Source organism: Ovis aries, chromosome 3 (genome assembly GCF_016772045.2).
Source record: "Ovis aries strain OAR_USU_Benz2616 breed Rambouillet chromosome 3, ARS-UI_Ramb_v3.0, whole genome shotgun sequence".
Lineage (NCBI taxonomy): Eukaryota > Metazoa > Chordata > Mammalia > Artiodactyla > Bovidae > Ovis > Ovis aries.
The window spans coordinates 182,015,073-182,028,884 of record NC_056056.1 but is presented as its reverse complement, the minus strand read 5'-3'; the positions used below and the strand labels follow the sequence as shown (position 1 = coordinate 182,028,884).

Here is a 13,812-nt window from a genome sequence, read left to right as displayed (position 1 = left end):
CATGATCTGAGCCACAGTCAGCTCCCAGTCTTGTTTTGCTGACTGTTTAGAGCTTCTCCATCTTCAGCTGCAAAGAAAATAATCAATCTCATTTCGATATTGACCATCTGGTGATGTCCACGTGTAGAGTCATTTCTTGTGTGGTTGGAAGAGGGTGTTTGCTATGAGCATTGCATTATCTTGGCAAAACTCGTTAGCCTTAACTTACCTGTTACTAGAGGTTTCTCTTGACTTCCTGGGCTTCCCTGGTGCCTCAGAGGTTAAAGCATCTGCCTCCAATGCAGGAAACTCGGGTTTGATCCCTGGGTCTGGAAGATCCCCTGGAGAAGGAAATGGCAACCCACTCCAGTATCCTTGCCTGTAGAATCCCATGGACAGAGGAGCTTGGTAGACTACAGTCCACGGGGTCACAGAGTCGGATACAACTGAGTGACTTCACTTTCACTTTCACTTTCTTTCTGTTTCTTTTGACTTCCTACTTTTGCATTCCAGTCCCCTATGACGAAAAGGACAACTTTTTTGGATGTTAGTTCTAGAAGGTCTTGTAAGTTTTCATAGAACAGTGAATGCCAGCTTATCTGGCATTAGTGGTTGGGACACAGTCTTGGATTACTCGGATACTGAATTGTTTACCTTGGAAGTGAACAGAGATCATTCTATCCTTTTGAGATTGCAACCAAGTGCTGCACTTCGGACTTTTGTTGACTGTGAGGGCTACTCCATTTCTTCTAAGGGATTCTTAGAAGAATAGTAGTAGATATAGTGGCCCACAGTAGTAGATATAATGGTCGCCTGAATTAATTTTGCCCATTCCAGTCCATTTTAGTTCACTGATTCTTAAAATCATAATGTTCACTCTTGCCATCTCTTGCTTTACCACTTCCAATTTACCTTGATTCATGGACCTAACATTCAAGTTTCCTATGCAATCTTGTTCTTTACAGCATCAGACTTTACTTCCATCACTGGTCGCATCCACAACTGGGCATTGTTTTCAATTTGGCTCTGTCTCTTCATTCTTTCTGGAGTTATTTCTCCAAAACATTAAAAAAAAAACAAAACACTAAGATCATGGCATCTGGTCCCATCACTTCATAGCAAATAGATGGGGAAACAATGGAAACAGTGACAGACTTTATTTTCTTAGGCTCCAAAATCACTGAGATGGTGACTGCAGCCATGGAATTAAAAGACACTTACTCCTTGGAAGAAAACTATAACCCACTTAGACAGGATATTAAAAAGCAGAAACATTACTTTGCTGACAAAATCTGTCTAGTGAAAGCTATGTTTTCTCCAGTAGTCATGTATGGATATGAGAGTTGGACCATAACAAAAGCTGAGCACTGAAGAATTGATGCTTTTGAACTGTGGTGTTGAAGAAGACTCTTGAGAGTCCCTTGGACTGCAAGGATATCCAACCAGTCAATCCTAAAAGAAATCAGTCCTCAATAGTCATTGAAAGGACTGAAGCTGAAGCTCAAATTCTTTGGCCAGCTAATGGGAAGAACTGACTCATTGGAAAAGACCCTGATGCTGGGAAAGATTGAAAGCAGGAGGAGAAAGGGGCGACAGAGAATGAGAGGGTTGGATGGCATCATTGACTCAATATACATGAGTTTGAGCAACTTTTGGGAGTTGATGATGGACAGGGAAGCCTGGCATGCAGCAATCCATGGGGTCACAAAGAGTCAGACAAGACTGAGCGACTGAAATGAACTGAACTGAACTGAACTGATATAATATTTATCAAGAGTTTGCTTTTTGCACCGTTTTATAAAAAGGAAGCATGGTTTTGGAAGAGGATATAGGCCTTGGGGTGAGTTTACTATGTGGTAAAACTGTCTATTCTATCTTCATTTGTTCTTTTATTATTATTATTATTATTATTATTATTATTATTATAGTTACCCTCCAATTTTGGAAAAGACTCTGATGCTGGGAGGGATTGGGGGCAGGAGGAGGGGATGACCGAGGATGAGATGGCTGGATGGCATCACGGACTCGATGGACATGAGTCTGAGTGAACTCCTGGAGTTGGTGATGGACAGGGAGGCCTGGCGTGCTGCGATTGATGGGGTCGCAAAGAGTCAGACACGACTGAGCGACTGAACTGAACTGAACTGAACCCTCCAATTATAGCACCACGGTTTTTTTTACTCTATCAATGTAATAATAGATCTTATTTCCTTAGAATAAGCCAAAAATGTGACATTAATTTATTTCAGCAAATGAATGAAATGAATGTTTTTTAGATTCTAGAAAAATGTATCTGTATATTTCATAAGCATTGGTACCAAGGGGCCAAAACATATTTTGTGGCTGGAAATAAGGTATATAGAGGAAAACAAGGTAAAAGGGAAATATTCAATGACTGTTTGTATTTTTTTTAGCTTTTAATTTTATATTGGCATACAGTTGTCAAACTCAGCTGAGTGACTAACAAACACACATACAGAGTTGATTAACAATGTTGTGTTAGTTTTAGGTTTACAGCAAAGTGGTTCAGTTATACATATACATGCATCTATTCTTTTTCTGGGCTTCCCTGGTAACTCAGATGATAAAGCGTCTGCTACAATGTAGGAGACCTGGGTTCGATCCCTGGGTCGGGAAGATCCCCTGGAGAAAGAAATGGCAGCCCACTCCAGTATTCATGCCTGGAAAATCCCATGGACCAAGGAGCCTGGTGGGCTACAGTCCATCAGGTCACAAAGAGTCAGACATGACCGAGCGACTTCACTTCACTTCACTTCATTCTTTTTCTAATTCTTTTCCCATTTAGGCTGTTACAGTATTGAGCAGAGTTATCTTCCCTATAGAGTAGGTGCATGTTGGTTATCCATTTTAAATATAGCAGGGTGTGGTGGTGGTTTAGTTGCTAAGGCGTGTCTGACTCTTGCGACCCCATAGACTGTAGCCGCCAGGCTCCTCTGTCCATGGGATTCTCCAGGCAAGAATACTGGAATGGGTTGCCATTTCCTTCTCTAGAGGATCTTCCTGACCAGGAATTGAACACTAGATCTCCTGAATTGCAGGCAGATTCTTTACTGACTTAGCTATGAGGGAAGCCCAGGTTGTATTATCAACAGCAGTCCCCTAATCCCTGGCTATTCCTTCCCCCAACCCATTCCCCCTGGTAACCATAAGTTTGTTCTCTAACTCTATGAGTTTGTCTAAATAGAAATATTGATCAATGGAACAGGATGGAAAACCCAGAAATAAACCCATGCACCTATGGTCAATTAATCTATAAAAAAAGGGGGAAAACTAAACAATGAAACAATGGAGGTAAGATAGTCCCTTCAATAAATGGTGCTGGGAAAACTAGACAGCTGTATGTTTGAAAAATGAAATTAGAACATTCTTTAGCAGCATATACAAAAATAAGCTCAAAATGGATTAAAGGCCTAAATGTGAGACCAGACACTATAAAACTCTAAGAGCTCCCAGGGATGATTCATGTCAATGTATGGCAAAAACCACTACAATATTGTAAAGTAATTAGCCTCCAATTAAAATAAATAAATAATTTTTTTTTAAAAAAACCTCTTACAATAAGACATAGGCAGAAGACTCTCTGACATAAATCGCAGCAACATTTTTTTTTAATCTGTCTCTCACAGTACTGGAAATAAAAGCAAAAATAAACAAATGGGACTTAATTAAACTCAAAAGCTTTTGCATAGCAAAGGAAACAATAAACAAAACTAAAAGACAATCCACAGAAAGGGAGAAAATATTTACAAACAATGTGACTGACAAGGGGTTTGTTTTCAATATTTACAAACAGCGCATGCAGTTTAACATCATCAAAACAAACAACCCAGGGCTTCCCTGGTTGCTCAGTAGTAAAGAATACACCTGCCAATGCAGGAGATATAGGGTCCGTCCCTGATCTGGGAAGATCCCACTTCCATGGAGCAACTAAGCCCACAAGCCACAACTACTCTTAAGCCTATACATTCAAGAGCCCAGGAGCTACAGCTACTGAGCCCACATGCAGCAACTACTGAAGCCCATGAGCCCTAGAGCCCGTGCTCCACAAAAATAAAAGCCACAACATTGAGAAACCCAAATGGCCTCTGCAGAGTAGCTCCCGTTCACCTCAACTAGAGACAGCACATGCAGCAACAAAGACCCAACACAGCAAAAATATAGATAATAAAGAAATAAATAAAAATTATAAAATACAACTGAAACAAAAAATGGGCTGAAGATCTAGACATTTCTTCAAAGAAGACATATAGATGGCCAGAAGGCATATGAAAAGATGCTCAATATTGCTAATTACTTAGAGAAATACAAATCAAAACTATAATAAGATATCACCTCACACAGGTCAGAATTGCTATTATCAAAAAAAGTCAACAAAACATATAGGCTGGAGAGGGTGTGGAAAGAAGGGAATCTTCCTGATCTGTTGGTGGAAATGTAAATTGATACAGCCACTATGAAGGTTTCTTCAAAAACTGGGTCTTCTGTGGCGGCTCAGACAGTAAAGAATCTGCCCACCATGCTGGAGACACAGGTTTGATCCATGGGTTGGGAGGATCCCCTGGAGAAGGGAGTGTCTACCCATTCTCTTTTTCCCTTAAGAATTCCAGTATTCTCACCTGGGAAATCCCATGGACAGAGGACCCTGGCAGGCTATAGTCCATGGGGTCACAAAGAGTCAGACACAACTGAGCAACTAACACTTCACTTCACTTCAAAAACTAAAAATATAGCTACCATATGACACAGCAATCCCATTCCTGGGCATATACCCAGAAAAAAACATAGTATGAATGGATACGTGTATCCCAATGTTCACTGCAACGCTGTTTTACAATAACCAAGACATGGAAGCAACTTAAATGTCCATTGATAGTGGAATGGATAAAGAAGATGTGGTATATATATATAAAATGACAGAATGATCTCTCTTTGTCTCCAAGGCAACCCATTCAATATCACAGTTATCCAAGTCTATGCCCCAACTAGTAACACTGAAGAACCTAAAGTTGAACGGTTTTATGAAGACCTACAAGACCTTTTAGAACTAAGAAACACCCAAAAAAGATGTCCTTTTCATTATAGGGGACTGGAATGCAAAAGTAGGAAGTCAAGAAACACCTGAAGTAACCGGCAAATTTGGCCTTGGAATGAGGAATGAAGGAGGGCAAAGACTAATAGAGTTTTGCCAAGAAAATGCATTGGTCATAGCAAACACCCTCTTCCAACAACGCAAGAGAAGACTCTACACATGGACATACATCACCAGATGGTCAACACTGAAATCAGATTGATTCTATTGTTTGCAGCCAAAGATGGAGAAGCTCTATACAGTCAACAAAAACAAGACCAGGAGCTGACTGTGGCTCAGATCATGAACACCTTATCGCCAAATTCAGACTGAAATTGAAGAGAGTAGGGAAAACCACTAGACCATTCAGGTCTGACCTAAATCAAATACCTTATGATTATACAGTGGAAGTGAGAAATAGATTTAAGGGACTAGATCTGATAGATAGAGTGCCTGATGAACTATGGAATGAGGTTCATGACACTGTACAGGAGACAGGGATCAAGACCATCCCCATGGAGAAGAAATGCAAAAAAGCAAAATGGCTGTCTGGGGAGGCCTTACAAATAGCTGCGAAAAGAAGAGAGGCAAAAAGCAAAGGAGAAAAGGAAAGATTTAAGCATCTGAATGCAGAGTTCCAGAGAATAGCAAGAAGAGATAAGAAAGCCTTCTTCAGTGATCAATGCAAAGAAATAGAGGAAAACAACAGAATGGGAAAGACTGGAGATCTCTTCAAGAAAATTAGAGATACCAAGGGAACATTTCATGCAAAGATAGGCTCGATAAAGGACAGAAATGGTATGGACCTAACAGAACCAGAAGATATTAAGAAGAGGTGGCAAGAATACACAGAAGAACTGTACAAAAAAGATCTTCACAACCCAGATAATCATGATGGTGTGATCACTAATCTGGAACGTGAAGTCAAGTGGGCCTTGGAAAGCATTGCTATGAACAAAGCTAGTGGAGGAGATGGAATTCCAGTTGAGGTGTTTCAAATCCTGAGAAATGATGCTGTGAAAAGCTGCACTTAATATGCCAGCAAATTTGGAAAACTCAGCAGTGGCCACAGGACTGGAAAAGGTCAGTTTTCATTCCAGTCCCAAAGAAAGGCAATGCCAAAGAATGCTCAAACTACCGCACAATTGCACTCATCTCACATGCTAAAGTAATGCTCAAAATTCTTCAAGCCAGGCTTCAGCAATACGTGAACCGTGAACTTCCTGATGTTCAAGCTGGTTTTAGAAAAGGCAGAGGAACCAGAGATCAAATTGCCAACATCCACTGAATCATCGAAAAAGCAAGACAGTTCCAGAAAAACATCTATTTCTGGTTTATTGACTATGCCAAAGCCTTTGACTGTGTGGATCACAATAAACTGTGGAAAATGCTTCAAGAGATGGGAACACCAGACCACATGACCTGCCTCTTGAGAAATCTGTATGCAGTTCAGGAAGCAGCAGTTAGAACTGGACGTGGAACAACAGACTGATTCCAAATAGGAAAAGGAGTACATCGAGGCTGTATATGGTCACCCTGCTTATTTAACTTCTATGCAGAGTACATCATGAGAAACGCTGGACTGGAAAAAACACAAGCTGGAATCAAGATTGCTGGGAGAAATATCAATAACCTCAGATATGCAGATGACACCACCCTTATGGCAGAAAGTGAAGAGGAACTAAAAGCCTCTTGATGAAAGTGAAAGTGGAGAGCGAAAAAGTTGGCCTAAAGCTCAACATTCAGAAAACGAAGATCATGGCATCTAGTCCCATCACTTCATGGCAAATAGATGGGGAAAACAGTGGAAACAGTGTCAGACTTAATTTTTTCGGGCTCCAAAATCACTGCAGATGGTGATTGCAGCCATGAAGTTAAAAGACATTTACTCCTTGGAAGAAAAGTTATGACCAACCTAGATAGTATATTTAAAAGCAGAGACATTACCTTGTCAACTAAGGTCCATCTAATTAAGGCTATGGTTTTTCCTGTGGTCATGTATGGATGTGAGAGTTGGACTGTGAAGAAGGCTGAGCGCTAAAGAATTGATGCTTTTGAACTGTGGTGTTGGAGAAGACTCTTGAGAGTCCCTTGGACTGCAAGGAGATCCAACCAGTCCATTCTGAAGGAGATCAGCCCTGGGATTTCTTTGGAAGGAAGGATGCTAAAGCTGAAATTCCAGTACTTTGGCCACCTCATGCGAAGAGTTGACTCATTGGAAAAGACTCTGATGCTGGGAGGGATTGGGGGCAGGAGGAGAAGGGAACAACAGAGTATGAGATGGCTGGATGGCATCACTGACTCGATAGATGTGAGTCTGAGTGAACTCCGGGTGTTGGTGATGGACAGGGAGGCCTGGCGTGCTGCATTTCATGGGGTCGCAAAGAGTCGGACACGACTGAGCGACTGAACTGAACTGACACACACATACACGATGGAGTATTATTCAGCTATTAAAAGAGAATGAAATATTGCCATTCACAGTAACATGGATGGACCTAGAGAAGTCATACTGAGTTAAATCAGTCAGATAGAGAAAGAAAAATACTGCATGGTATTGCTTATATGCAAATCTAAAAATTATATAAATGAACTTATTTGCAAAATAGAAACATTCCTATATATTTTTCAATTTTTAATAATGGAACTATGTTCTAAGGAAGAAATTCACTTTTGTGGTATCAGCCCCAGGCCTAAGCCTCTTATTAACAGTGAGAATGAGGCCCATTTTATCATTTACTATCCCCATCATGTCTCTGGTGACATTTCTCTATTAGTGATAAAGATAATTTACTGGTTCCTTACTTGATTCACAAGGCTGTTGTGAGACTTAATGAGGTGATGTTCTCAAAGCATGCACTCCCCTGATGAGAAGCTTCATTTAAATAAAAAATATTCTTGAACTTAATTACAACTTTGCTGTTTGCTTGTCTGGAAATTTGGTTGTTTTTCAATACATGGTAGAAAGAGCAAAATAAACAATAATTTGCAGAATACATTGTTTATCTTAAGTTCTTCCACATTTGTTTACTTAAGACTTTTTCACCAAAATGAATGTAGAATTAATTTCCTTTCTTTCTATCTTTACATTTCAACTATGTACTACAAATTTTTTAAAATGAATAAAAATTCATAACAAATTTTAAAAGATGAGACAGAGAAAGATATGCAATGAGAAGTCTCCTTCCCATCTGTTCCCATACTTCTCCACCCCTCAGTTTTTGTATATCACTGAAGTATTTCTTTATGCAAATATTAGCAACATGATATATATTCTAAGATTACACATTCTTATATTGAAAGGAGCATGATATCCATATTTATGCTTGTACATCATTTTTTATTCAGTTACTTTTTCCTGGAATCCTTTCTACTTTAGAGTTCTTTTTCTGTTTTGTTTTGTTTTTATTTTTTTTATTTTTATTTTTAATATAAATTTATTTATTTTATTTGGAGGAGTCCTTAATATTTTTGTGTTGCAAATTTAGTTTATTTGGTTCTGAAGAACCAAAAGGTTATAGATTGCACTCCCCATGTCATTTTTTAGTAAATCTGCATTACTATTTATTATTTAATTCAACAAATGCTATTGACCTCCCTACTCTGTCCTTAACATTTTTTCCTTATCATTGCCAAAGTTCCCTATTAACTTACAAATAACTCTCCAGAACCGTGTTGATTTAAATGAAGGGATTAAAGAGAATGATGGGGTTTTACCTCTTTATCAAATCTAGAACAAGAGAAATTTCCTCCACTGTTTTTAAGAAACTTTAAGTCATGTTCATTTACTTTATTATATCTCTCTGTTCCTGCATGCATGCATGCTCAGTCACTTCAGTTGTGCTCGACTCTTTGTGACCCCATGGACTATAGCCCTCCATGCTCCTTTGTCCGTGGAATTCTTCAGGCCAGAATACTGGAGTGGGTAGCCTTTCCCTTCTCCAGAGGATCTTCCCAACCCAGGGATCGAACCCAGATCTCCCACATTACAGGTGGATTCTTTACCAGCTGAGCCACAAGGGAAGCCCTGAAGTGTATGGTAAGTTACACATTTTTTGTGAAAGAACTAAATCAGGAAAGAAAGAAATTAAAATATAAACCCAAGTTCAAAGGCAATCTACTTGATAATACCTTTCAAAAATGCCATAGTGATAATGTAAACTAAAGAGGTGTTTAGAACACTTTAGTTGGTAATCTCTTTTTCTACTTTTATAGTGCCCCAAGGCTTCCCAGGTGGTGCTAGTGGTAAAGAACACACCTCCCAATGCAAGAGACATAGAGACACTGGTTCAATCGCTGGGTTGGGAAGATCCCCTGGAGAAGAAAATGACACCTACTCCAGTATTCTTGCCTGGAGAATCCCATGGACAGAGGAGCCTGGTGGGCTACAGTCCATAGGTTTGCAAAGAGTTGGACACAACTGAAGCGACTTTGCGCATAGTGCCCCACAGCAGACAAATGAACTTAATAATTCAGTAGCCATTCATAATTTCAGCTATACGGCATGTTTGTTTGGGAATGTCCCCATTAGCCAATTGTGAGCATACCTGACGAGCCAGTGATATCCATAGCCTTCAGGTTTCTGCACTTGATGACTGTCAATGTCATACGTCCAGCAGTTGGCAAATAACAAAGGGAAAACATGATTTCACCCAGATCTATACTTTCCTAGAAAGGAAATAAGTAACATTAGCAATTTAAAATACCAGATAGTGAAAAAAAATTACTGCTGAGTAAAAAAATCACTTTAATGGACTATTTGAATCCCATTTTAAATCGTTTTATTGAGGATATATGTTACAATGCAAAAATGCTCTAATAAACAGATAAGAAAAGAGAGTATATCCCAGGTGGTATTTTGAGATATGTACTTGTATTTCTAACCAGAATCTCAACCTTAATATAGTCAGAATCAGACTGCTGGTTCTACTTACTTGCAAACATTTACTAAAACCAGTTCCTCTGTCATCTTCCCCAAATCAGGAAATGGTATCTTAATTCATCTAGAGGTTGCAGTTAAAAACTTAGCACTTACTTTTATTCTTTTTCTCTCACCCCTAACACATCCAACCCACATCTTGTCTACATTATCTATAAAACTTATCTGAAATTACTGACATTCTTTGTAGCTCTATTACTATTAATCTCATGGATGCCACTTTCACTTCTTATCAGGATTACTGCAAAGATTAATCAGAAGCAGTCAGTGTTGGTGACTTATGAAATGCAAATCACATTATCTCACTTTCCTGCTTAAAATCATCTAAACAGCTGGTATATCTAGGAAATTCCATATTAATACCTTTTGTCCTGGTATAATTATTAGGGATATCTCTATTATTAAATATGTCTTTGTTTAGATAATGTATTACAAAGTCATACACATATGCCCCATGTGGTATGGTCTCATCTATCACTCTATTAATCTCTTGCCCCTTCCTTAGTTCACTCTCACATAGGTCAAAAGCCTTTTTATCAGTTATTCATCAGATGATGTTTGTGCTTTTGACTTTTGCATTTTCTTTTTCTCTCCCATAACCTTACATGGCTGACTCAGCTCATCATGTAGGGCTTAGCTCAAAAAATAAATCTCTTCAGTGAGGCCTTCCTCCTTCCTATCCTATACCCACCCTACTCACAGATTCTTCACATATTTTCACAGCACTAAGCATCATCAGAATTATCTTTTAAATTCATTTTTCATTTCCCCGACTCCCATATGTAAGGTCTAAGGGAATATAGTTCTTATCTATTTTATTTTTGTAACCTAGTGAAGGTACATGGCTGACTTTCAGTGCAGTTTTTGAAGGAATGAAAATACTATTAATTAATCTGGATAAAAATCTGAACAGCTTTGCTTCATTTGTAAAGTAAAAGTTTCCATAGTATCCTGGTATAGATAAATTTGCTGTCAAAGTCTGCATAGATGGTAGACAAATGAAAATGAGTGTGAACAATGCGCATTCTGCATGCTTCTCAAAGAGTTGTTTACAGGACTTAAATTGAATTATTCCTGGTAAGAAGATCTGGGGAAGATTTAATATGGGGAAGAACAGGTTGCTATTCATTCAAGTTCATAAAACTTGGTTCTTAAAAAATTTTCATGAAATACTATTAACATTTATTGGACTAATTCTTACAATTCAAGTTCTGATCTATGTAATTGCCATTTCTTTATTCATGGTCTAGAATTAGTGTTAGTTGCTCAGTCATGTCTGACTCTTTTCTACCCCATGGACTGTGCACAGTAGCCAACCAGGCTCCTCAGTTCATGGAATTATCCAGGCAAGAATATGGAGTGGATAGCCATTCACTTCTCCAGCGGATCTTCTTGACCCAAGGACAGAACCTGGGGTTCCTGCATTGCAGGCAGATTCTTTACCATCTGAACCATCAGGCCTAGCAATTAAGAGCATAAATATTAGAGTCAGCTAAAGTTGCATTGACTCCTATTTTCTCCTTCTGAGCTGTGAGATCCTAGGAAATCTAATTAAGCTTTGAATCTCAGAAATTTCATTTTCAGATTGAAGAAAATATCCTCCCCACAGGGGTTTTAATCAGTAATTGAGATAATGTAAATAAAGTCCAAGGCATTTAACAAAGTGTCTGGCATATGATAAGGCATGCTTTTCTGTTCATTGCTCTATTGCTATCACATGGAGCAATGTCTTAACACATATCAGGTGCTCAGAAATATTGGATAAGTGAAAAAAATAAATAGAAGAATTAGTATTTTTTTAAGACTAAGAAAATAATTATTTAAAAACAAAAGTATATCCAAATGGCTCTCCTCTGGGTTGTTTGCTGCACACTTAAAATAGCAAGAAAGATCTAAAAGGAGAAGCCTGAGGAAAACAGGAAGATACAACCTCCTACAGGACTCATTCTTTTCACTACCAAGAAAATATTGAGCATTATTTGTTAGGTACACTGGTAGGCGCTGTAGGTACTAAAAGAGAGATAGCATGATTCTGCCCTCGAAGATCTCAGCTGAGGAGGAAGTCAGTATATAAGACTATAAACAGCTGATAAAATAAGTCTGAATTTATTTATCTGATTCTTTACTTATTCTCTTTTTTTCCCAAGAATTTCTTTAGGCTCAGTTAATGGGTTAAAATTCTTTGTCTATAGCCCATCCTTCTTTCCTCTTCTGGATGTCTGTCCTCCCAGGAACTATCAATCAGAGTAAGCACTTTTTGTTGAAAGCTGGTAAAAAATTAAAATGCTGTTAAACTGCTGTACTCAATATGCCAGCAAATTTGGGAAACTCAGAAGTAACCATAGGACTGGAAAAGGTCAGTTTTCAATCCAATCCCAAAGAATGTTCATACTACTACAAAATTGCACTCATTTCACATGATAGCAAAGTAATGCTCAAAATTCTTCAAGCTAGGTTTCAACAGTACATGAACCGAGAACTTCCAGCTGTTCAAGTTGGATTTAGAAAAGGCAAAGGAACCAGGGATCAAATTGTCAACATCTACTGAATTATTGAAAAATTGAGAGTTCCAGAAAAACATCTTCTGCTTCATTGATTATGCTGAAACCTTTGACATTGAATTGAAGTCGCTCAGTCGTATCTGACTCTTTGCGATCCCGTGGACTGTAGCCCACCAGGCTCCTCCGTCCATGGGATTCTCCAGGCAAGAGTACTGGAGTGGGTTGCCATTTCCTTCTCCAGGAGATCTTTCCAACCCAGGGATCGAACCCGGGTCTCCCGCATTGTAGGCAGACGCTTTACCATCTGAACCACCAGGAAAGTCTTTGATAGTGTGGATCAAAATAAATGTGGAAAATTTTTAAAGAGATGGGAATAAAAGAGCACCTTACCTGCCTCCTGAGAAATCTGTATGCAGGTCAAGAAGCAACAGTTAGAACTGGACATGGAAAAACAAACTGGTTTAAAATTGAGAAAGGATTATGTCAAGGTTGTATATTTTCACCCTGCTTGTTTAACTTATATGCAGAGTACATCATGAGAAATGCAGAGCTGGATGAATCACAAGCTGGAATGAAGATTGCCGGGAGAAATATCAACAACCTCAGACATGCAGTTGACATCACTCTTAATGGCACAAAGTGAAGAACTAAAGAGATTCGATGAGGATGAAAAAGACAGTGAAAAAGCTGGCTTAAACTCAACATTCAAAAAGCTAAGACTGTGGCATCCGGTCCCATCACTTCATGGCAAATAGATGGGCAAACAATGGAAACAGTAACAGACTATTTTTGAGGATCCAAGATCACTGTAGATGGTGACTGCAGCCATGAAATTCAAAGACCCTTGCTCCTTGGAAGAAAAGCAATGACAAACCTAGACTGCATATTAAAAAGCAGAAACATTACTTTGCCAACAAAGGCCCGTCTAGTCAAAGCTATAGTTTTTCCAGTAGTCATTTATGGATGTGAGAGTTGGACCATAAAGAAAACTGAGCACTGAAGAACTGATGCTTTTGAGCTGAGGTGTTGGAGAGGACTCGAGCGTCTCTTGGACTGTAGGATATCAAACTAGTCAATTTTAAAGAAAATCAGTCCTGTATATTCACTGGAAGGACTGGTGCTGAAGTTGAAGTTCTAGTATTTTGGTCACCGGATGGGAAGAGCTGACTCATTAGAAAAGACTCTGTTGCTGGGAAAGATTGAAGGCAGCAGGAGAAGGGGATAACAGAGGAAAAGATAGTTGAATGGCATTACCAACTCAATGGACTTGAGTTTGAGCAAGCCCTGGAAGATGGTAGACAAAG

At 38.9% G+C, this 13,812-nt stretch overlaps 1 protein-coding gene across 1 annotated transcript in view; it reads right to left on the bottom strand.

The window, feature by feature from the left end:
* Positions 1 to 13,812, bottom strand: part of SYT10 (synaptotagmin 10) — a 119,309-nt gene that overhangs the window by 20,019 nt on the left and 85,478 nt on the right. Inside the window, exon 4 of the mRNA XM_004006738.6 lies at positions 9,616 to 9,736. Within this exon, the coding sequence (XP_004006787.1) occupies positions 9,616 to 9,736 (121 nt within the window). The remainder of the gene's footprint in view (positions 1 to 9,615; positions 9,737 to 13,812) is intronic.